This window comes from Corvus moneduloides, chromosome 1, assembly GCF_009650955.1.
Source record: "Corvus moneduloides isolate bCorMon1 chromosome 1, bCorMon1.pri, whole genome shotgun sequence".
Taxonomy (NCBI): domain Eukaryota; kingdom Metazoa; phylum Chordata; class Aves; order Passeriformes; family Corvidae; genus Corvus; species Corvus moneduloides.
Genome location: NC_045476.1, coordinates 82,026,840 through 82,050,697, shown reverse-complemented (window position 1 = coordinate 82,050,697; position 23,858 = coordinate 82,026,840). Strand labels below are relative to the sequence as shown.

The following is a 23,858-nucleotide window of genomic DNA, read 5'->3' as shown; positions in this document are numbered from 1 at the left end:
TATCTGTCACTGATATTTTGCAAACTCCTATTTCTTGCTGTTCTTCTACAGAAATGCTTCCCTTTTCAGCTGCACTGGTATATGTATTTTAGGTACATTTTTTCTCCCTTTACAGGAAATCAGAATGTCAGCTGGTATTATTTTATATAGCCCTGTTTCATCATACAGAAATTGCAATTACCATGAAAGACATTTTTGCATATCTTCTATCTAAATTGGTTGAACAAACTTTTTAATCCAGAAGGATTTCATATAAATAGAAAAGGAAGGTCTTGTTAAACAGAAGATAATATTTACAGAGGGCCACAAAATGGAGTGTTATGTGAATACTTAAAAATGAAACTGAATTACCAATCCAAGACAGAGACAAAAACAGGTTTTAAGAGACAGATATACTTTTTCTTCAACTGCAGGAAAAAACCCCAGAGTTAATTAACATATTATATTCTTCTTTAGGGTAAGTGCAACCATAAACAAAATGAGTTCATGAAAAGATACCCCAATCAAATTCAGCTCAACAACTTTTTAGATCTGTAAAAGACCTTTGTAAAAATACTTTCAAAAGACTTTAGTTGAACAACATAATTATTCCGCTTTGGAAATTACTTGAAAATTACAACACAAGAAATCCATGTTAATTGGCATCTAGTGATTCAAACTAAACCTGTCCACTCAGAAATTTAGGGTTTCTCCCCACCTTCCTCCATGAATTCCACTAAATTCTGAAATCTCCCAGAATGAATATAAAGTATGTGGACTTTTTTTCTAATAGCATACAAAGTGCTAACCCTATTTTCACCAAAAAGCGACAAGATGCTACTGTGAAAAACAGAGAGAAGATTGGGCTAGTCAGATCTATTTTATCACACAAGCTACTTCTGGAATTCAAAATGATTTATGACAATGCCAGATAAAGACTTTAAGATTTGTCACACCTATTTCTATTTGAATTTCAAATTCAGAAGTCCCTCTATGAGTTTTTAGTGATTGGTATTCAAATAACTAGACACCAGATATGACTGTATTAAGAAACTTCCCTTTAGTTAGAAAACTTACTGTAGGCATTAATACAGTTCAAGTGTTTTTTAAATCTTAATTTAATAGGCTATAATGTATAGGACATTTTCCAATACAGTTTAAAGTTTTTGCAGCCTTTGCAAAATGACAGACTATTTTAATATTAACCTATTAAATGCACTCTTACTCTCTTACTTTATAGTAGCCATTTTTAATTGTATAATGCAGCATTTTTTTTCTACTTTCTTCTGCAATGTGTCAGTATTTCAATTTTATCCAAGTATCACATTAACAATGAGACCTCAGTACACTCTTAAATTACTCTATCTTTTAGATTTTATTCAAATAAGCTTTGAATGTCTCCTCATTCTGAGGACAAATTGTAACCTATTAGCTTTTTTCTAAGTAATTATATTAGCAATGTGAAGCCAAAACACACCGTGGAAACATTTGCCATTTCACTCAGTGTTCTAGTGCACATTTAATATTAGCAGCTTGACTGGATACTTAGTTGAATAATAATGATTGTCTCTCTAAACATTGTCACAACAGTTGCCAGATTTGACATGAAGTTAACAAAAAATAATTGATATAGAGTTTCCACAATGGATATATTTATTTTAAGCATCATGAACTGAACTGTTAAATGATGCAGTTGTTTAACATTAGCTGCACTTACTGTAAAAGATTTTCAGTAAGTAAAGCTGTAAAAGACCAGCTCATATCCTGTGTGGTATTCCCTCAGTTGGCAGATTTAACTGTCATGGCTTTAAGCCACATTTTACTCACCAAAGAGGTTCACTTATTTAAATTTATCTGAAAGGTAACCTTTTAAGCAACTCTTTTCAGTGATTCTGTAATTTGCACTAAGTTTTATTGAGACTTGTCACACATTAAATTTTCTCACTCAGTTATATTGTCCGTTTGCCAGGGCTGTTCTACTGTGTGTTATTTAAGAGAAGATGGGCAGAAAAGAAAAAGACCGATTTCAAACAATGCTTTATGAGACTGGGAAGGGTAAGGGGTGAACAAACTAAAATGGAAGCACAACAAGTAATGTAAGATGAGGAGTATTCTGAAATTCTTTTGTAAGAAGCGGAAATGAAAACTCCAGTCTGCAATGCATTTTCAGACTGTATTTGCTTAACTTGATTCACTGTCAAAAGGAAAGATAAAAATATTTTCCACCATTTTTATTGATAAAGATCACAGCAGTTCCTTGTTGTTCAAAATTTGTGTTTGTTCTTACCAATGTTTTAAAATGGTAAGAGATAAATTATAATTAGTAATTTTTTTTAGCATTTCTTTCCACATCCCTGGATGTAATAATATCTATCACATAAATAGAAATATTATTTTCACAGACCCCTACAATCTTCACTATGGATATAATCTTGAGAGTTCTCAGTTTCCAGAAACTAACCATACAGCAAATAGATTTTTTCATCAGTAGATTTATATCTTTTTCCTATTACTGTAGCTTATTCTAAAGGGAAAAGTCAGAGCAGGTAGATGGTCTTGTCACTGACAAAATATTCTAAGATTTCAGGTGAGAAAGGCAGGATTTTTTTTAAAGACACATCATATGAGCAGCAGCAAAAGGTCTTTCACAGATGCACTAAGTCAATATACCAATACCCAAACTCCCTCCACAAGCCGAGATCTTTAGCTGATGTTCAGAGAGTTAAAACAAGAAAGTTTCAGCTTCATTACGTTGTGGCAGCTTCCACTCCAGAAGACACAGAAGCATTGAGCTAAGATGGAAGACTAATTGAATACCATACACCAAAAAGTTATTTCATAAGCCAATATTCATATTGTTTTCCAATTTTAATGTAATAAATACAGCCTGTACATCAGGTAAAGATAGAAAGCAGAGAAGTGCCAGTGGACCTGAAGTGCCCTTACTTCCGGGCACCTCCAATAGATGTCCGGGTATGAGTAAGCAGAAGGGAATTCTTGTGTTAAAAAGAAAAAAAGAAACCTGACCTATGGCAGTTGTTCAGGTCCCCATTCATTAAAACGCTGGACTGAACAAAGAAACATTGTTTGGTTCTCCTGCTGCTGAAATCAACTTGGCACAAGCCTACATTTCTACTTCTATGAGTAGACTCTGTACACTATCCTGTGGTCTCAGAATGAAAATACGTTTGATAAGATTTTCCTCAGACTTGGTTGGAGGTTTTTTTAATATCCATATTTTTTATGTGTTATGTTTTTTGGCTGTTTTTGACTAAAATAAAAATCTGCACTAAATATTTTATAAGGTATTAAGTAGTTTCCAGAACAATCTCCCTATTCCACCAAGGAACAGCCTAGGAAGGCAAATATGCTAAAACAACACATGCTTTTCTTTTACTGAATTCACAATAGCTTCATGTATTTTAAAAACTAGAGGTTTGTCTGTTTAGTTTAAGGGTTTTTTTTTTAGGAAAAGTCACCACTTATACTCTCTACATTAATCAAAACAAAGTGGTTGTAAGAACCAATTGTCAGATTGGAGTTTTTTTGCAAAGAAGAATTATTTTATTAAAACATATGTATGTTTTCCTAAAGTCGCCTTTGCCTGTCCTCCTTTTAATCCTAATCCATAAACTCTCCATTGGCTCCTCTCCCATCACCGAGCAGAGTTCCATGTACTGTAGCTGCTCTCTCACATAAAGAGCAACTCCCTCTCTTTGTCTTTCCTTCCCATCCTTCTGAAGGAGTCTGTATCCCACCATTGCAACACTCCAGTCAAGGAATTCATTTCACCAAATATCCATAATCCCAATGAAACCATGGTACTGCAGCTGTATGCAGATTTTTAACTTACTATGTTTATTCCCCACACCTCATGATTTACTATATAGGCATTTAAGAATGGAATCCCAGCATGCTGAGGTCCTGGAGACAGTTTGGGGATTTATCCACAATGGTGCCTTGTAGACATCTTGTGGGCACATCATAGGGAATTACAATCACATGATGAAATTTAATTGAATTCAATCATGTTTCTATTAACACTTTGTAGGTAGCTATAATCACAATTTAAACTTTTCCTACCAAAGCAGCATATTTCATTCCACTATCAGAGTGCAAAATAGCAAAACAACCAGATTTGGATATAAATCCTGGCACAAATGACACAGAGAATTGTATGTTGTGTGTGTACACATAAAAGACAACATCATCAGCCCCAGTGAACTCTATTCCTCAAATACTCTTACTGGGGACAAAAAGCCCTTCCTGATCATCAGTGACACAAATTAAGAACTGTACTCCACAGTAATTATTTTCCCTTGCAATGTTAATTGCTGGTTTAAAGAAAATGTGTTCTGTGGACTACATCACTGATGAAAGATTATTTCTAATTTACGTGAACTGTGGTAATCAGCTGATAGGCCCAGCCAGTATTTCCATAAAGCTTCTGTGACATTTACTGACATTTGTAAGACATCAAAAGCACCCTTTACTTAATCTCCCTTTTCCTAATTGCTAATAAAGTACACTATATTCGTTATGCTGCTGGTGTTTCATTTTCTTTGTGTGGGGTTTTATATTTTGTCTATAGAACAAAAGAAAATCCTTTACATTGCCTTTTTTTTTTTCCCCAGAATTAGTTCATTTTCACAGAGCTTTAGCTCTTGCCTTGTGTATTATTTGCTCCTACTTTCTTCTTTACATAGTAAAAAGAATTCTAAACTATCCCTGGAAAACTTCCTGCTTCTCTTTTATGGTATATAGACTTACATGGCACTTGAAATAGTATTCCTTACTCCTTTAATGACTTTGTTTTCTATAGCATGTCATTATCCTTTCCTAGGAAATACATCAGTATTACTGAAATCTCTTCCATTATTCTTAAATGATGAGCCTTGATTAATCCTGTGCAGCTCTTTCCAGTGGCACAGCCATCAGCAGTCCTCTAGCTATTCTATTTATTTTACTTGGCTTTTAGTAGACAACATGCCACTCCTGACACATAGAGAATGGTCTGTCACGTAACCTGACCTAACTAAATAGGTCATTAAGCAGTTTCCATATATTCCAACTGTATTATGTATACAGCAGTCTCATTATCCTTTTTGAATGAATGACCTAAGATACCCTGCTGATTGCTGGAGGTATTTCTAAGTCCTCTATGGCATCTTCAGTAGCAACACTGTGTAAAAATGTAGCTGTACAGTAGTTCTTACAAGGGACAGGTATTTTAAAAGTACCAGAGGAATGGAGAATTCTGTTAAAATTTTTAAGTAAAAAACCCAATATAAATTAACAAAAGGTCTTTTTTTTTCTGTCTCCTCATATATGTATTTATTTGCTGTATGGCTCTACCCAAGTGGCCTCTCCTGCAGCTCCCATATTCTACTTGCCACATTATTTCACATTTTACAAGTACTTTCACTTAATTAAAACTTTTCTTAAATTTTAATAACATGGCTTGGAACACTGCCTTATTCTATCTTTCTTTCCTGTTTCCTTTCTCAAAATGGATTTTCATGACATTTCTTTAAATTCCTACTCATTAAAGCAAAATTTAAAAAATAGAACTCTCTTTTTCTCTCCCTATTAACCTCACCTCTCACAGAGTTGCATTAGTCAATTTTTTTCACTGTCAAAACTTAAAATATCAATATAATTTTAATAATTTAGTACTAAGATAGGTAATTTCTATCCAAGATTGCCTAGGTAGTAATATTTGCCTATTATTATATTCACTCAAAAATAACATTTCTTAAATATTTCTAATTCCTAAGGATACCATTTATAATGGAATTTACAATCATCAGCATGGAGCCTCAAAAATTTGAATTTATGCATACTTTGCAGCAAATGTCATACCTCAAAATGGATATGCAAACATTGTTATTAGAGGATGGGGTTCTTAACATAGAAAGAAGAAATCTGTATTACTACTCGATGTTTCTGTATATCAAGTATAATTTATTCTATTAATCCCTATATTGTAATATATGTACTTCTAAATTACATATAATTACTAAAAAAACCTATTTAAACATTTTAGGAATAAAACACAGAAAAGAACTTTGGTAACATAAACCAGTTTCTAAACTACATGATAGGAAAGAGTACTTGCTTGAGAATTATTAAGAAAGGACAAACATTCTCAACAAAAGAAAACCCAACCAGGACCTAAAAACCCCTCAGATCACCAAAACATTGGCAGTGAAGGACAGTATGATTACTCCTAACTTTACACCAAGAGTAAGCTTAATATGCTTATGTCTTCCCCTGCAACTGCTTTGAGATGCATACTTCAGCAAGTTTAAAGGAACAGCAGGATTGAAGGAATAAAATTTCAGAGGCAGGGAGAGCACCTACACTACTGCCTAAATAAAAATGTCACCAGAAAAGTTAATTTGGTATGGGTCTGCATTGTGTGTAAAACAAAAATTCTAAATCCAGGTAGCATAACTGGACTGTAGGCCATAGATCTAGGAAACAGAAGAAAGGCACAGAGTATCTGTGCAAGCTAATATGAAGAAGCAAAGGTTTTCTACAACCTTGATAAGGAGAACAGAGGAGATGAACAGAATTGCTGTTGAGCACCAAGGTTTTCTTCAGCTGTTACACGTCCTTGCAAGTATGCAGAATCTTTTCCCACTCAAATTTTGCATGCCCAGTCATCTGAGTTTACAGCGCAGCAATTGTTGCAACTTCATAGTTTTAAAAACTACAATACCATGAATATCCCAGAACATTATTTTTCTTTGTTCAGCTTATATTTTCCACTAGCTCTTTGCATAAATCTCTTCACACATGCCTTTTTAGCATACCAAGCCTCCTAACTATTCACTAATAATTTTCTAAGCTCTGAAGTGTGTTCAGATGTGTAAGGTACCTTTGTACATGCCTTTCAGGCAACTGGATGGTCTGTGAATTGAATCTTTGAAATAAAAACAAGACAGCTTCTGTTCTCAGGCTTGAAGAGTGTAGGAACTGATCTCGGGTTATACATTTAAAATTGCTACAGACCAAAATATTGTAAAATTAAAGGACAAAGTGGTCTTGTCCTCCTTTAATGCTCTGAAGTAAATAGCCATTGAGAAACTCAGGAAACAAATAATTGTTTGAGAAAGTAACACTGATGAGTTGGACAATGATGTTTATTTACCCCTGCAAGTAAATCCTATTCTGTCTTCGGGGACTTCAGATACTTACTGCCTCAAAAAAGAAGGTATTAGAGGCTTTGGAAGAACTTGCCATTATAGTCTTTTGTCATGGTTTAGCATGCTTCAGCTTATTTTTAGTTCTCTTCAAAGACAAAAACACTCTTATAAATATAACAAAAACCTTCCAGCAGGAAGACATTTTAAAAGGGTAAACATCAACTTTTAACTTCTTAGAACTTTCTCCCTCATGGGTATTTTGTTGCAAGTCACCAATTTTTCCACAGTATTAGTCCCAGATCTTCCTTGTTATCTGTGTATACAGGATATTTAAAAGGTCATCTGCATCTGATTTAAAAAAAAAATCAAGAGAAGGAAAAAAACCCCAAAACCTAAGGAGAATCAGCCTTTGAATTGCTGCTGAAATTATTGGCTATTTACACATTTATAAGTTCAAACAAGGTGTAGGTCAAACATTTGTAAAGCTCTCTTTTCTATTATGTTTTTTAATTCCTTGAGTGAATGAATGTACTGTGATGAAGTGGACTCCACTTTTTCTGAGTTGTGGCTTTGAATATAAATCATTTCAGTTTTATCAGTTCTTTCCCTTTGGACTATCTTTTTGTGACAAGCAGATACAATTTAAAAACCAAAAGATAAATTGAACTGAAAGGAACTGGAGAGTTCAGATTAAACCATTTCCCAGTTTCTTATACTCTTTTGAAGCATGATGCTGTTTTAAGTACAATGCATAATCAGATACAAACTAAATGAAAACCACCCAAGAGGGCTATAGCTGGTCTTCATAAAGACAGTAAAATGTATCCTATTTGTGATTTTACACCTGCTGGAAGTATGCCAGTAATTTAGACTGTCTTCCTTCTAAATATTCCTAACAACTGATAGATGTTATTTCACTTTGTGCTTGCACAGATCAGAATTCTCTATTTTAGAAATCAGTTTCAAAGTGGCAGACTACTGCTACTGGGATTACTATGAGAAAAATTAAAATCTACCATTTTAAAATAGTTTTCTCAGATATTAAGAAAGCCAGTGGCAGGAAACCTCCCTCAGTGACTAGCAGAACCATATTGACCCCTCAGTCTCATTTACCACTTCTCATCAAATTGATAAATGGCTGGGACTCAAGTATCAATGTGCAAAAGAAAAATGGAGAAGTCAAAAAATATTCTTCCCTCTTGTATCAAAACTAGATAGTTTTCATTAAATTATTTAGGTAAAGCTAGCCTGCCAGAACTCAAGAAGCATTTGGACAATGCTCTTAGGCACATGGTGTGATTCTTGGGGTAGTTCTGTGCAGGGACAGGAATTGAACTCAATCCTTGTGAGTCCCTTCTAGCTCAGGAGATTCTGTGGTTCTACGATTCATATATTCCCAGTGTTTTCCATTTACCATGCTAGCTCGAAGCACTCAATACCATTAGATGTGTAGCTTCCATTTACTTGACAGAAGAGGAAGAAACAATATTCAGCTACTTGTCCCTACTGATATTGGCATTAGTTTATGAGTAGACTTGCAAAGTTTTTTGCATAAGGGTAAAGTACTTGAAAGGAATTAGGTGGATGGATTTGGAAATACATTAAGTGAAACGCCCACACTCCTTTGACAGTGGTATTTGTGAAGCACTCATATCAGATTGAGTATGAACGTAGCATGTAATTCTACAATACTGAGAACTATTGACATGGACAAGGAAATAATAAAAAACTGTTTTAATATACGTGAGCTAAGCATGTTATCATATAGAAAGCAGGTGCCTGGGTAGGGGCAGCGGCAGTACTGGGGGCTCTGCCGGGCATTCCCTATGCACAGTGCCGGGGCTGCCCGGGCCGGGCCCAGGCGGTGCCAGCGGCTGCAGCGGCCCCAGCGCAGGGCACGGCTGAGCCCCTCAGCCACGGGCGGGCGGGCGGGCGAGAGCCCCGGAAAAAGCCTGGCCAAGGGAGGGCAAAATAATGCCCCTGAAATATGACAGCAAATAAGAAATACTTTTTAGTGTTTTACCTCAAAAGTTAAACATACCAGTTTTAGTATGCAAAAGCTGTGCTTGAAACAGAAAGCTTTAAAATGCCTCCAAAGGGTCATTTTGGTCAGGGAGAACTATTAAATTAATTTAATTTTCAATTGATTCATAACTTTGTTTAGGAGAACTTAAAATTTCCATGAGTATCTTCCTCTACTTTGCACCTCCCACATTCAGTTTTAGTTTGTTTTCCGTAGAGGGAAAAAAATTAAAACCACCTCATTTTTGTCAAGATCTATTGCAGATTCCAATTCAAGTCCATTAAAATTTTTAAACTTGTTAAGAATAACACTTACGGTCCTATAGAGGCCAAGGAGATATAAGAACAGATTATAAAATGATTATTTGCTTGAAAGCTGAGCAAATACAATTTTAGATGTTATATCCCACTTCTTTGATTGTACCTCCTGCAGTTACCACGACCTTTAAAATGATGCAAAGTATGCCTAAAACTACCCATGGAAGTGAAAAAGGTCTTCTACTAAGGTTAATGTTTAACTGCAAGCTGTTGTCTATAAGCACATTTACGTGTGTGTAGCGGGTTGAGTTCGAAACCGGGCGGAAACACCAATTAAATGTAGTGGTTTTGATTCAAAATATCCATTATTTACTTATTTTTCTTCTGTGAGATAAGAATTAGGAGAAAAGCAAAGCAGGCACAAACCTTAAACAGTTGCAGTACAATGAAAGAGCTTTATTACTAACAGAATTAAAAGTAAAGAGAAAACAACAAAACAAAATTAAAGTAAATTCCCCCCCCCCCCCTCTTTCCAGCACTCCTCTCCTTTTATCCAGCTCACACAAGGGATGACAGAACATGGGATGTTAGTCAGTGTTGCAGTTCTTGAAAAATCTTTTCTCTTATGCTTAAGGAAGAAAAGGTTTTCCTTCAGTTGCACATGGTTCCCAAACTGCCACCAATAGCACACCCGCCCGGAAACAAACAGTCTGCTGTGTGTAGAACATCTCTCCCATGAAGAATTTCACAGTTCATTCATACTACAAAACATGGGCCATCACATGGGGTTATTCATCTTTTTAAGGATAAGTTCTTTTGGCCTGCACACAGAGGCTTTTCTTCGCCACAAGTCTCTAACAGCCTCTTACTACTTCTATATAGCCTGGCATAGGCATTCTTCACAATCTTCACAGGCACACGAGGATACTCCATCCCCCCATGTTCTTTCATTGGATTAAAGAGACAAACAGTTTGTGGTATTACGGTTTCTTACCACGGCATGCAAGAAGGTTTCTTTTAAGCTGCGCGCCAGAATTGCGGCACCGCCCTCTTCTCTCCCGTCGCCATTTCCAGCTCCGTCCCACGTGACTCACTTCTCTTTCTCTCTGACTCTGAAACCGCCATGTTGAAGGGTGTTCTTGTTCGGGCTTTACGGTGGGGAAAGCCTCGCTCCCTCTGTGCTGCTGGCTGTGTGGTGTCCTCTTCAGTTCGGCACGAAGTGTGCTGGCTGCAGACAGGAGGCTCTGCCGGCTCCCGCTGGCTCCGCCGGCTCCGCATGGAGAGGAGAGGGACCCGCCTGTCCCCAGAAGCCGCGCTGGATGGGTTTAGCTGTGGCAGTCCATGGCTGGTTTTAGCTGCCTGCGGCTCTGGGACAGTTCCCCCCAGCGACCCAGGGTCCGTGCCGTGGTGCTAAGAAAGGGGGAAAAGGGGCAGTGGCCCCGGCCCGGCCCAGCGGGGCCGGGAGGCTCGGAGCCCCCCCCACCTTCCAGCAGGCGAGCTCCGACCAAAAAAGGGGAAGTCCCGCCTTTCTGTGTGGTTTAAATATGTAAATTGTGAGAAGCGTAATTGGTCTTAAAGACTGTCCATCAACTCAGGGTCAACCCAACACAGTGTGTCTACCTGAGATACAGATATGTCTACCTAAGCAATTCAGTGTCTCACTGTTCTTCTCCTCTGTTTTTTGCCTTGCTTCTCTTTTTGGAATTGTAAGGACTTAAAGAGCACAGTTGTCTATTTTGACCACAGTTAAGGCCATGGAAGGACTTTGCCAGAAGCACAGAAGACAGTGACAGGACGGCGTGAACTCCAGGCCCAGCAGAGGGGAGATCTGGTTAGCTCATCCTGGTTAACACATCTGGACCAAAATCCCCACTGTGGCAAACTGTATAAAGCAACTGCTTGAACACGTATCATTAGTCAAACGAAGACCACCACAAGCTATGGGACAGATGGCATGTGTGACCATCAGTGACCATCCAAGCCTACCCAAACACTCTTCCATGAATACCCAAAACTTGGACTGTAAGAGAAGCCCCACAGCAGGAACTTGAGATAAGATAAAGGTGGTACTGTTGTGCAAGTGTTACCTCAGATGTAGGGAGGCTAAAAAAACTGGAAGAGAAGAGGACATCACTGATATTGAACACAAAGAACACAGAATTTATGGACCACAAGGAAAGAAAAATCAGCAACTCTGCTGAATCGGCTCTGATTGTGTACAAGGTAATTCTGGCAGGGGGAGATCATGACCCACCAACTCAAAAAAATCACTGATTCAAAAGAAAAGGACTGAGCATGTGGACTAATTGGCATTAGAAGAGAGGGAATAATTTAACCAATAGAATAAGAAAACTGTGCAGCCAATGAGCATTAATTCCTTTATTTTGAAAAATGTAGAGATGTTGAAAAGTTTTTGAGCGAGCTTGGGACCCCACCACCAAGAAGCCCAGGGTAAAGAAGGACCAAGAGGATGCCACTGGGTGGTGACTATATTCTTCTTCTCTCTTTCTCTCTCCCCCTCCCTGCTCCTTTTTTCTATTTCTTTGTATCTTCCTACCTCACATTATATTGTTAAATAAGATCCACACTGTTGACTTAGGCATATGGTCTCATTTGCACCTTAATTTGACCAGAGATATCTCTCAATAATTGGATCATAACAGGAGCCTTGGAATCTCGGAGCATGGTTTACACCTTGGAACCATGGTTCACTTTATTCACCAATTAATCACTTGCCATGAGTGTAACACAAGGTCCTCTGGCAATTACCTGTATATGGATATGTGATGTGAGCCTGAAACTGGCATAAACTTCATTGCCTGTGAAGATTTGATGCAGCTGCAACCTGGACCCACAGAACTTCCCTCTTCTCATCATACCAGTTGGTAATGAAAACATTCCCATTTGATTAAAACTAGATTAACACTGTTAGCCAGAAAGTCTTTTTCCCTATCAACACCCATACCAGCATTGGCATGCTCTGATGTTTTTCCCTTGCGTCCTAGTCATACAGTATAAAAACATAGGACATGCTGCCTTTCAGTTCTGTCAAACCAGATCTTCTCTGCTATGGTAGAGATTAAATGACACCAGTGTTAGTAAGCCTGTTGTTTCACCTTTTTTGTCCTTTTCATTCTAATTTTGGTATCTTTGCCTATATCCTTCCTTCCTTCCTTCCTTCCTTCCTTCCTGCCTTCCTGCCTTCCTGCCTTCCTTCTTGCCTTCCTTCCTGCCTTCCTGCCTGCCTGCCTTCCTGCCTTCTTGCCTTCATGACTTCCTTCCTTGACAATATCTGATGAGGCCCAACAGATTTTGTGAAACATGGCTCTTGAAATGCTAGGTGGTTCTGGTTGCATAAACAGTCCTACTGACTTTACCATTTTAGAGGAAAAACACGCTGCAAGTCATCTGCCTGTTAGATCTTTAAGTACAAATTTGAAGCAGACATTCAACACATCCAGCATTTCTGACTGAGAGAACAAATACTGACACTGGACTCCCCAAGAAGGGCAAAATTGCTCTGGAACATCTACCTTCAGCTCTGTTGGATGTGGCTTGCACACATGAAACAAAATCTAAAAGGATGGTAATCCATTCTAGCACTATTTCACTGTGAAACACTGGAGTTTCATTGTAGGTCTCTGTGCTTCCTTATGCCTTCCAAAATGTTACCAGTCTTAAGAGGCAACTGGGATTGTTCACTTAGGTCTTTCATTTACAGTATGTGGCACATCTGAGCAAAAACATTGTAAGATAATTTGGACAGTGGGAATCATCCCCTTAAGCAGTTGGTTTAAATATGCCCTCAGTACGCCCTACTCAAGTGACTTAATCCCTCTTTCCTTCTGAGCAGACAACACTTTAAAGAAACATACACAGACATCTGTCCAGGGCTGTGAAGCTACATATCGAACAAATATATCTGACTTTGAATTCAGGAACACAACAACTGTGGGTCTTTTGGTCATCACTAAAAGACTTACAGACACTACAAAGCCTTTGCATTCTTCAACAACTGTCAGTTCTGTTCTGTGTCATCCAGCAAAACACAATGTCTTGTAGGGGTACATCCAGAATAGTAGCTAACAAACAATTCATTATTTATGAGAATAAAACCTTAGTATTCAGCCTGGTTAGCTCTTTGTCACCACTACCTTCTACTGCTGTTTCATGAAGCAAGAAATCAGAGCCTCTGGCATACACTGAGGTTTCCAAAGGAATAGTCCTTTTGCAAACAGAAAATGAATCTAAGCAGTTATAGTCATAAACTTCCTACTAAACTGAATCCCAGCAGACTTTGAGAATGAATCTTTCTCAGCACTCACTAAGAATCAATCAGCCTTCAGGACAATCCTACGGGAAGCTTTTGATGTCTCTGATGTTATGGGAAAGCAATATTTCTCTCTGACATTGTTGACCTGTTCTTAAATATCTAGGAGGTCACACATGTACCCCCAAAAGCAATCTTTCATACGCTTGAAATGAATTGGTCCCTTAAATAACCCTCTTCACAGTCTATGTTTTAAGTCTTGCTGAGAAAGAAATACATTTCTAAATGTTGTTGTGTCTGAAATGTCAATTTCACCACACTGAAGTATCTTCAATAAGATAAGGTTTTTGAAGATACACAGCTGTGAAAAACTTGGGCTTTGCTTCCAGTAGAGTTACACCAAAAACACCTCACGTGGAAACTACTAAAGGACTAGCTGCCCTTTTTCACCTTGACAGATCACTATTCATTTATTCAGTTTGCGGAATATCTTCCCCCCCTTTCCATACCTTTTTATTGATCTCTGTCACAAGAATCTGCTCTAGCTGAAAATTCAACCTCTGCAGAACTTGAGTGCCACGGAGCTGATTACCTTCACCTCAAAGGAAAGGCATTTTATATCTCTCAGTCAGATCTTCACACCAAATATTAAGCCTGCACCTTAGCATTTGCAATTCAAAGTCCTACTCTTTAGTCTCTCATAGCAGCAAACGTATGGTAGAAACACTCTTCAGAAACCAAAATGCGGAGATTTTTAAAAGGATTTGGTAAGTCTTCACCTTAGCACTACAATAGCATCACTTCACTGGGATCTTTTTTTTTTTTTTGTCACACCTGATGATGAATCCTTTGAAATCAAAACATGGTATTTTGTATTACCCTCTCCAAAACCAATGCTTTTGGTAGTTGCTTCCTCAGAAAGAAAAATACAAGCAACATCTGTGGCTTTGCTGCTTTACACGTTTATGACTGTTACGTGGTATATCACCCACAGTGTCAGTAGACAGTTACTAAAGCTGTAACTGCTGTTCTTGAAAATGTGTCATGCACGCACAGCTTGCTAAGTTTTTTCCTCAGAATCATGTCTGTGCTGGGATTCTCAAAGTGAAAAGGAACTAAGTGAGGTTGACATGTTCTTCTCTTTACACCATCAAAGATAATGACTACACTTACAAGCATGTGATAGTTAATACTGCCAGGATAATCCTTTCTGGTAACAGTTCTACTATGACACACACAGATTTTACATACATTTATGTGCAAATATAAGATAAATTATCCTTTGAGATACTAAAAAGCACTTCAGTGTTACTAAGAACTTCAGTCTCTCAAAGTACTGAAATATTTGTGTCAGTTGATCCTTCATGCAATAAAACTACTGTAATGGAAATTGCTAGAAAAAGTCAATATCTGTCTCAGAAAGCTAAGTAGGGAAAATATCTGCAAAACTAAACAATTGACAAGATCTGGTGAGATAATAAGGGGAGAAAATGAACTTCAATGTGGATAAAGAATTTATCTGTGAATCACACAGTACTAAGATATTATTGATGCACAGTAGTGCTTCCCTTAGGTGGAAACTACTAGAAAGTAAGGTTTAGACTTAAAAGAATTTTTTTCTCTGGATATACTCAAAGTAAATTGAAGGTTTTCAGAAAGGTTTGAAAATGTGTAATACTTTCTAATTGCAGCACTTTATTTGAAAAATAATAAATGGGCCTTGGAACTGTATACTAAGAATAGAAATAAAAATTATGAATCAGCTTTCCGTAATATTAATAAAGTGTATTTTCTGATATGATATTTTTACTTCTTTTTGAACATTCCTGCATTGTTTATCTGAAACTAGGAGGACCACTTTTACTCAGATTTTCTTCTAGTATATTTTTACAAAGATACCTCAAAGACAAATAGTATAATATATATGTACAGGTTTGGTTTTCAACATGGCTCTTTTTTATGACTTCCACTTTTACAAGAAATACAGTTGGAATTATTATTTGAGGTTCTGCATATACAAAAATCACTTACATAATTTGGATTTCTGCCCTAAGGATGCTATTACATGAAAGAAAGGATGACCATCTTCTTTCTTGTGATAATAATAAATACTGATCGAAAGAAACCTGGGAATGTCCATAACCAGTCAGTATGTACTCTGCCACCATTTCCCAAGGATAGTTGACTTAAATAAGAAAGACTTCATTTGTTATGGGATTATGTATCCCATTCATTCATTCATTGAACCTCATTTCCATCGTATTATTCTAGTTCAACATTCTCAAGATGACCCAAACAGTGAATGAATGAATGCCTAAATTGCACTGTGAATTGTAGACACTTGTTTCAAGAGTATTGTGATATTCAACAGTTCTCAAGTTTCCCTGACAGATATATATATGCAGGTTAAGAAACAAGAAAAATTGTATCAGTCACGAGCTCAGAAACCAAAATATGTAAACCATAAACCCAGATGAATTAGCTTTGAAAGTGCTACTGATTCTTCCACTGAAGAAATTACACAAAAATTCTTAGTCCTTGGCCATGAATCGTTGAGTTCTAACTTTTGCTCCTATTATCTCCCAAAATTTCCAAACACCATCTTCAAACGTGTCGCAGAGAAATTAACAGGAATGTGGCATTTCATATCACCCACCTATCGAAATAATTTTGTCTCTGGATAAAATCAGGTGAAAGGAAACATCCAGAAATCTTTTGAGTATAGAAATGAGATGGCTGTTGGAAAGGTAAGTGCAAAAACAAGGGAAAGGAGATAGATACTATAACATTTATGTAAAAAATTTTTAATCAGTAATTATTTACCTAATAATTTGAGAATTTGGATTATCAGACTAAAACATTAATTAATGTAACAATCTATTTTTAATTCCTCTTATAATTATATCTCTTTCCATTAGCTTCCTTTGTGTAAAACTCTCCCTAAACAAATAGCATGCTGTGATACTCTTAATTTTATATGTGCATTTTATTTTTTCATTTTATATGTTGCCTCTGCGTCCTTTTTGGAGCAGTTCCCACTTTGCCCGGTCAGCTCTGGACGCAGCAGGCTGCGGGGACCAGCCTCCGGAATCCGGGAGACCAGAGGTCTGGCTCGTGGGTCCTTCCACAGGACCGCGGCAATAGAGGCAGGTGGTGGAAGAAGGAAGCAGGCTCAATTGTGGATGAAGTCCAGAAGGTTTATTGTGTCTCCGAACAGGGGACCTCGCCCCCCAGGGTGCCCAGCAATGAGCAACCCTGAGCGCGCCTGCCAGGGGTCTTATGGGGGAGTGGCGACAGGGGAGGGATGACAACGGCATCGAATCAGGGAAGGAGGAGGACGGGTCTGTGGGATGAGGGACACATAAGGGAACCTATCTTGGGAAAGGAAGGGAGGGATCCTCCCCCCAAGACCAATCACTCGACGCCCCTGCCAGAACTTTCTAGAAGCTTGGGAGGGGTGCCGGAGCGATTGGCAGGGGTCTGGGAGGAGACAAATAGAGAAAGCAGGGTTATGAACACGAAACCAGGAGGGTATAAACTGGGATGGTACAGTAACACGAAACCCAAAGGGGAGACCCGGACTGAACTAAACAAGACACACTCCCACAATATGTGTTTTCCCAAACTTGTCAGAAAATTGCTACAGGGCAACTTTTTATACTCAGTTTAATTTTAAATTTTCTTCCTCAAATTAACAACTCTTTTAGTCTAGGCAGAGCAAAATAGATGAAAGGGTTGTCTTAAATGCTCATCAAGTTTCTTCTCAGTTCTGTACTCTTAATCTGTCATGTTACTTATCTTTACTTATCACTTCACATTTGCAAACACTTATTTTCTCTCAGCCAAAATAGTTTGATGTTTATCAACAGCTCTCTTTTTCTAATGCAGGTGAGTTAGTCTAAAAAGTGTTAACCCTTTCCCCTCTAAAGAGTATTCCTTAACTTATGACGGGAAGAAAATTAAGTAACACCACTCCCACTTTGTGATTTGAAATCATAAGTATTCAAAAATAATACAATAGGAAAAAAAAAATCAGCATGCTTCTGAAGGTACTTAAATAATATGAAGTTCAGAGTGCCCTGGCAAGCTGTTTATCTCCTAGGACTTCTGTAAGCAATATATTTTCAATACAATAGTATAGTGTTTTGATACAGTGACCCTTCTTATTTTGTGGGTAACGTCAATTTTTGTAAGCTGTCAATCTGATCCAGACTGAGGAACTGGCCTACTTGCTTCAGAACACGTGGGAGTCCTGACTTTACACTTGAGAACTGCATGAAATAAATATAGGGACTATTTACAAGACTCTCAACATGCTTTGGAAATGGTTGCATTATTTAAATGCTAGTGCTAATATTACAGACTCAAAGCAACAAATAAAAAATGGAAACTTACTCATTTATAAGCCTGCAGTCTTGAATTTTTGCGTAGTGTTTAAATTTGCTAAGTTTTAATAAGCATTTCCTTTCACAAATCCTCCAGTGTCTTTAATTCTTCTGCAAAATGTTTTATAATATAATAATCCCATACACAAGTACATACTGGGGCCCAACTGGCTAGGTAGCAGTTTCGCAAAGTGACCTTGGTGTCTTTTTGAGCAGCAAGCTGACCAGAAGCCAGAAATATGCCCTTGCAGCAAAGGTCATCAGCACCCTGGGCTCCATTTGGAAAAGCATCACCTGGAGGTCAAGAGAGATGATCCTTCCTCTCTCCTCTGCCTTGGTGAGACATGTCTGTACTTCGGTGTCAAGGTCTGGGCTCCCCACATGACGAGAAGTAAAGAACTACTGGAGGGAGTCCAGCAAATAGCCAGTAATTTGAATAGGGAATTAGGGCATTTTTCATATGAGGAGATTCTGAGAGAGCTGAGATTGTTCAGCCTGGAGAAGGCTCAGCACAGACCTTATAAATGTATATAAATACTTGTTGGGAAGAAGTGAGGGAAACGGGCCCAGTTTATTTTCAGTGGTGCCCAGCGACGTGACAAGAGACAATAGGCACAATGTGATATACGAAAAATTCCCTTTAAGTATAGGAACAAACCTTTTATTGGGTGGGTGGTCAAACACTTGAATAGTTTGCCCAGCAAGATTGTGGAGCCTCTACCTTTGAAGCTACTTAAAATCTGACAGGACATAGACCTGAGGAAGCTCAAGCTTATCCTCCTTTGATCATGGGAGTTTGACTAGGTGATCTCCAAACATGCCTTCCAATCAGCTGCTCTGTGATTCCATGATTTTCAAAAAGTCAGAATTTCACTGTAGTATTTTTCAAGTTCAAAATCACATAAATACTGAAAATCTGCTTTATAGAAAATTGAATTTCTGTGTTTAGAACCAACAATTGATCCTAAGTTGTACCATTACTGCTGACACTAACTTTCATTTTCAAGAAAATTACCAGTTTGAATTAATATCTTGTACCTGCTTGAATATTATTGTGGCAGTATACATTATATATTTTTTAATAAATCACATGGGAAAACCTAAACAACAACAGAAAATAATTTAAAGGGCACTTCCAGTGTCCTTTATGTACACCTCTAGTAAGCTACGCAGTCACATGTACCATTCTGCTGTCTTCTATTGCAGTTCACTTCCTAATCACATGATTTGTATCATGTGTTTGCTAATGAACTTTATTCCCTGAAGTTAAATGATTTTCACGGATAGGTAAAGAGGAAGAATATTTTTTCTTCAAAATAGGTTGCATTCCTCAAACATGAGCATAGAAAGAGATGCAGTATCTTGTATGAAACACGAAATATTCAGAGACAGAGTTGGAAAACTATTTTATAATGATTTATAAAATATTACGCTTTGATAACAAAGACATACTGAGTGGGCTGCTGGCTGGTATGATGTGCTGAAACAAACTAATCTGTCAAAAATAATTTCATTTGTTTCCTTCAAATATTTCTCAATAATTCTAATTAGCAACATTAAGTTAGTGATTCTAGTAGGAGAAACAGTATATATGTTGCTTGGAAATCTGCTCCTTACACATTAGAATAAAACATAGAAGGTAAGCCTATGTGGAAAGATAAGAACACTTGAAAATTATACAGAAAACCTTATGAGAAACCCACCTTGCCAACATACTGATAATCGGATCCTGTGTATTCCTCTAAAAGAAAAAACTGATTCCACATCCAGCCTCGCTTCTGGCGGTGAATTGCTTTCCCATCATTCCCTGAAGCACGTCCTCCAAAGGTTTTGGGTTTGAGATCAGGAGTCCTTCTGAACAGCATTTCTGTATGGCAGGGATGTGGCAGCCACATCCAGAGCAGCAGAAGTAATAGGACTTGCTGTATTGTCATAGTTCTCCACTGCTGATGCTCTTCAAGCCAGTCGGCAATGGAGCGTAAAGTTTTGTTTTCCTTGGCTCTTATTTTTTATGTCTCTAGTTTCTGTTGCAGCCAAGCAGTTTCCAGCAGCTCATCTCTGAACTGTATACAGTAAACAAACCCTGAAAGTAAATAGAGAAGAGACAATGTAAGTTGAAATGCATTCAAACACTAGTCTCCAACATCACTGCTACTGTACCCTTCATATAAAAACATAACAACATAGAAAGCAACCTGGTCAGAAATGTAAAGGTTATCCATAAAGGGAGAACACTGAATATATTAGGTAGCTGCTGTCAGAATACTTCCTAAAAAAAAAAGTAAGAGTGCCATTTAAAAAATTTCAATTTAGAAACTTACAAGAGTGTTCTTTATTTAGACTGGTGGATTAATATTGCTGAAACTTACACATTAAATACTGCTGCCTTTGCTTCAAATGTTTTTCACCCAATTTCATTTACAAGAATTCCAGTGTTTTATTAATCTTATTATCAAGAGACATGAAACTCTAACATAAAGTAGTTTTAGAAATTACAAATGGTGAAACACCAGTTCTCCAGGGTATTTTAAATGGTAAAAGGGAATATCATATGCATCAGAAGAACTACAACATGACAAGAAGCAAACTTTTAAACAGAGAAAGTTCTTCAGACGGTCTTGTAATATGGAGTGATGTGAGCTTAGCCTTAAACTGTAGGAAACATTTTTAAAAACATGAGGGCCGGTTTTCCAAATATCCTGAAATACTGAACTTAATCTCATTGTGGGAAATATCACAGGGAGAAGGCAAGCCTCTCCCAGCTCACTTTTTTTTTTTTTTTTTGGTCTCCACTTTTGTTTTTTGCTTTGCTTTGCTTTATTTTATTTCTTCCTTCATCTAACGGAACCATGAGATTTTATTTCAGCAAGAGAAATTTAGCCAAGTTCTCTTCACTTTACTTCTATCCCAAAATTTAAATAGTTACAGTTTTTGTTAGTGAGACCATTTGGTAATTATTCCCTTCAGTAAATCATAAAAGTCTATGATTCTTCATCTAAATAGGGTGTAGTTTCTGCAAACTTTAACCAGGGTCATTTTGCTATTCTTTCTAGCATATCCATAAAAAAACCATGGATGGTGGTTGCATTTCCTTGTATATTCTTGCACATGTGGCAAAAAACTCAAGTAGTAATAAGCTTGGGTTGTTTTTTCTCCTCTTTGCTAATTTAAATAGTTAAGTAACATGTGCTCTGCAAAACACTATTACTATAGTTCACTGTTATCTTAAATATTTTTATTTTTCAAAGAAGGTATATGTAAAAATTCCAGAAATTCTTTGTGTGTTTCAGTTTGATATTGTGTTACTCAAGTCATTTCCAGTAAGCCTGTGTTGATTAAAAGAGCTTATAATAAAATGTCAGGATTTTTAAAGTGAGTAGACTATGAAGTGACATAGTTTAAAAACTCTGTGCCTGTGTGTACAGGCATGTTAATAACTGAACAGATTCTTTTCAGGAGCCAGTTGTTGTGTTCAAGTTATATTCACTCAGGAGAACATTTTCCCCTCTCTCCCAGCATTTGGAAGTCCAAACAACTTCTAAAAGCCACTGCTGTTTAGGATTTTGGCCCCGAGTCAGTTCTTAGTAACGCACAGATACCCATTTCCACTGGTCTAAATAAAAACCAAGTTATGTACCATTTCATTTACCCCTTTTCCCTTTCTCCTAAAATTTTGACATTTACTTGATTTGTGAACTTTGATTACTACACAGAACAATCCGTTCTAATATAAACTACTAATAATATGTGCTGAATTATATCAGCATGTACAAACTGGAGATGTGGTCCTCCACCTTGGAAATTATTTATCTCAACTCATACTTGCGTTCGAGACAAAGGTATACTGAGTGAGAGAGGAGGGTTAACATGTATTCTAAGATAATTAGAAAAGCTTCTTCTCAAAGACCATAAGAAATTCAAAGTTGAAATTTTCTCTCTCAGTTTCCCTAAAATTTGGAAAACTATTGGGTCTTTTTGAAAAGGGAATATAGAGTTTACTTCCCTTTTTTTTTTTTTTGTGTGTGTGTGGGGGGCTTTTTTCCTTTTTATTTCCTTTTTTCACTTTCTTGTCCCATCAGTACATATATTCCATTATCCACACATTATTATTTGATGTAGAACTGTTGTTAAATGCCTCTTGGGAAATAATGCTTCAATATTAGGGGTTTTTATTGAATTTCCTTCTTGTTAAATTAGGTCAGCAGAATGAAAGCTCAGATGAAATTTGTTAAACTTACAAAAGTAGCTAATGTACGTGGACTTGGCAAGCACAGCTGCTTAATGGATGTACATACCAGCAAGGCCTTTTCCCTCCTTTGAGACTCCTGTTGGAGTTCAGTTGCCTGCTTTAAATGTGATGAGTTTGATAGTAGTCTACTCTAAAGCAAAACATTTACCTCTAAAAATAAGTTAGCAAAAAAAGTAAAAAAAGACTAAACAAATAAAAAGCACTGTATAAAGGAAAAGTTTGAAGACAACTAGATGAAGGAAACCTTTTAATATATAACTACAGAAATTAAACAGAAATCTGAGTTCTGTACTACATTGCATATCTGGATTCTGTGCTGGAAGAGTCAATGGGGGAAGAAACATTTTTCGTCTGTTTGCTTTTTTGTTGTTTGGGGGTTTTTTGGGTGGTTTTGTTTGGTTCACTTTTGTTTCTTTTTAATTCCCTGGAAAACTAATTGAAAACTGTCTAACTTTTGGCAAAAAAAATTCTCTTAGGAGAGGGTCTGAGAATTCAGAAGAATTTTAATAGTTTTGCTGGCTTCAAGTATTCCTTTTAAAAAGAATTTAAAGAGTTGAAATACCTTTAAATAGTTCTAAAGGAAACTATTTCACCAATCTTTCTCCTCAAATTTCTCTCTACCTCTTCTTCCTGATGATCACTTCTTGAATTTTTGCCACAATAGAAAAGAAACAAGGGGGGGGGGAAAGAAATAAAGCTTTTAAAAATCTATCAGCTATGTCCAATTTCTGTGTAATATCCGCCTGTGTAATGCCCATATTTCTGTGTAATATCCTTCTAAATTACATTAAAATTACTACAGAAGAGCATTGTGCCCAACTGTGCTCTTGTTTATATAGGTTTTTGTTATTAGTTATTATTTTTAATGAGTTTTCTTGGAACAATTTCCAGTATGCAAGAGATGGATCAATCATCACTGAAGCTGTTAATCACCATTAGCTTTCAGGTAACAATTTAAAAACCATTAGGCAGTACTTTCCACAGATTGATCACTTCTATATGTCTCAAAACCTAGAAGAAAATGCTTTAATGCCGCTCCAAATGTATTCATCTGATTTTCAACTTGAAAAATACTATATATTGCTTCATACAACCCCTCAATCCAATACTAAAACATACTTCATGTCGTTTGAGACTCATGAGATTTAACAGATATATAAGATGGGCCATGAACGCTTTTAACTGATGCACATGTCAAAGTTCCACTTACTGTTTCAAGAGACTGAACTTTTACACCAAGGATGTTATTTCTATATTAAATTATGTCCTCTTTTTGTCTATTTTTTGGCATACATATATAGCTGCTTCTGGAATTCAGCAGAACTAAATTTAAAATAGTAATTTTAATACAAATTGTTTGTTTAATTTTTTCTAATAAAGAAATTTTAGTAAATTTCTCTTGTGAAAAGCAAATTTGAGCAACAAAAAAATTTGCCTGGGATAGCTGCCAACAAGAATTTTGTTGTTTATTTGACCTTGGTCAAACTTGAACTGAATCTTAATTGTGTGACATTTCAAAAAACTTGTTTAAGGGGAGATATTTA

The 23,858-nt window shown here is 36.9% G+C and overlaps 1 protein-coding gene across 2 annotated transcripts in view; it reads right to left on the bottom strand.

Annotated features, from left to right (window-relative positions):
• Nucleotides 1-23,858, bottom strand: part of LOC116447838 (cadherin-10) — a 101,265-nt gene that overhangs the window by 41,099 nt on the left and 36,308 nt on the right. For both annotated transcript variants that reach the window (XM_032117492.1, XM_032117482.1), the window contains exon 2: nucleotides 19,769-20,148. In XM_032117492.1, the coding sequence (XP_031973383.1) occupies nucleotides 19,769-19,999 (231 nt within the window). In that variant the 5' untranslated portion in view covers nucleotides 20,000-20,148. The remainder of the gene's footprint in view (nucleotides 1-19,768; nucleotides 20,149-23,858) is intronic.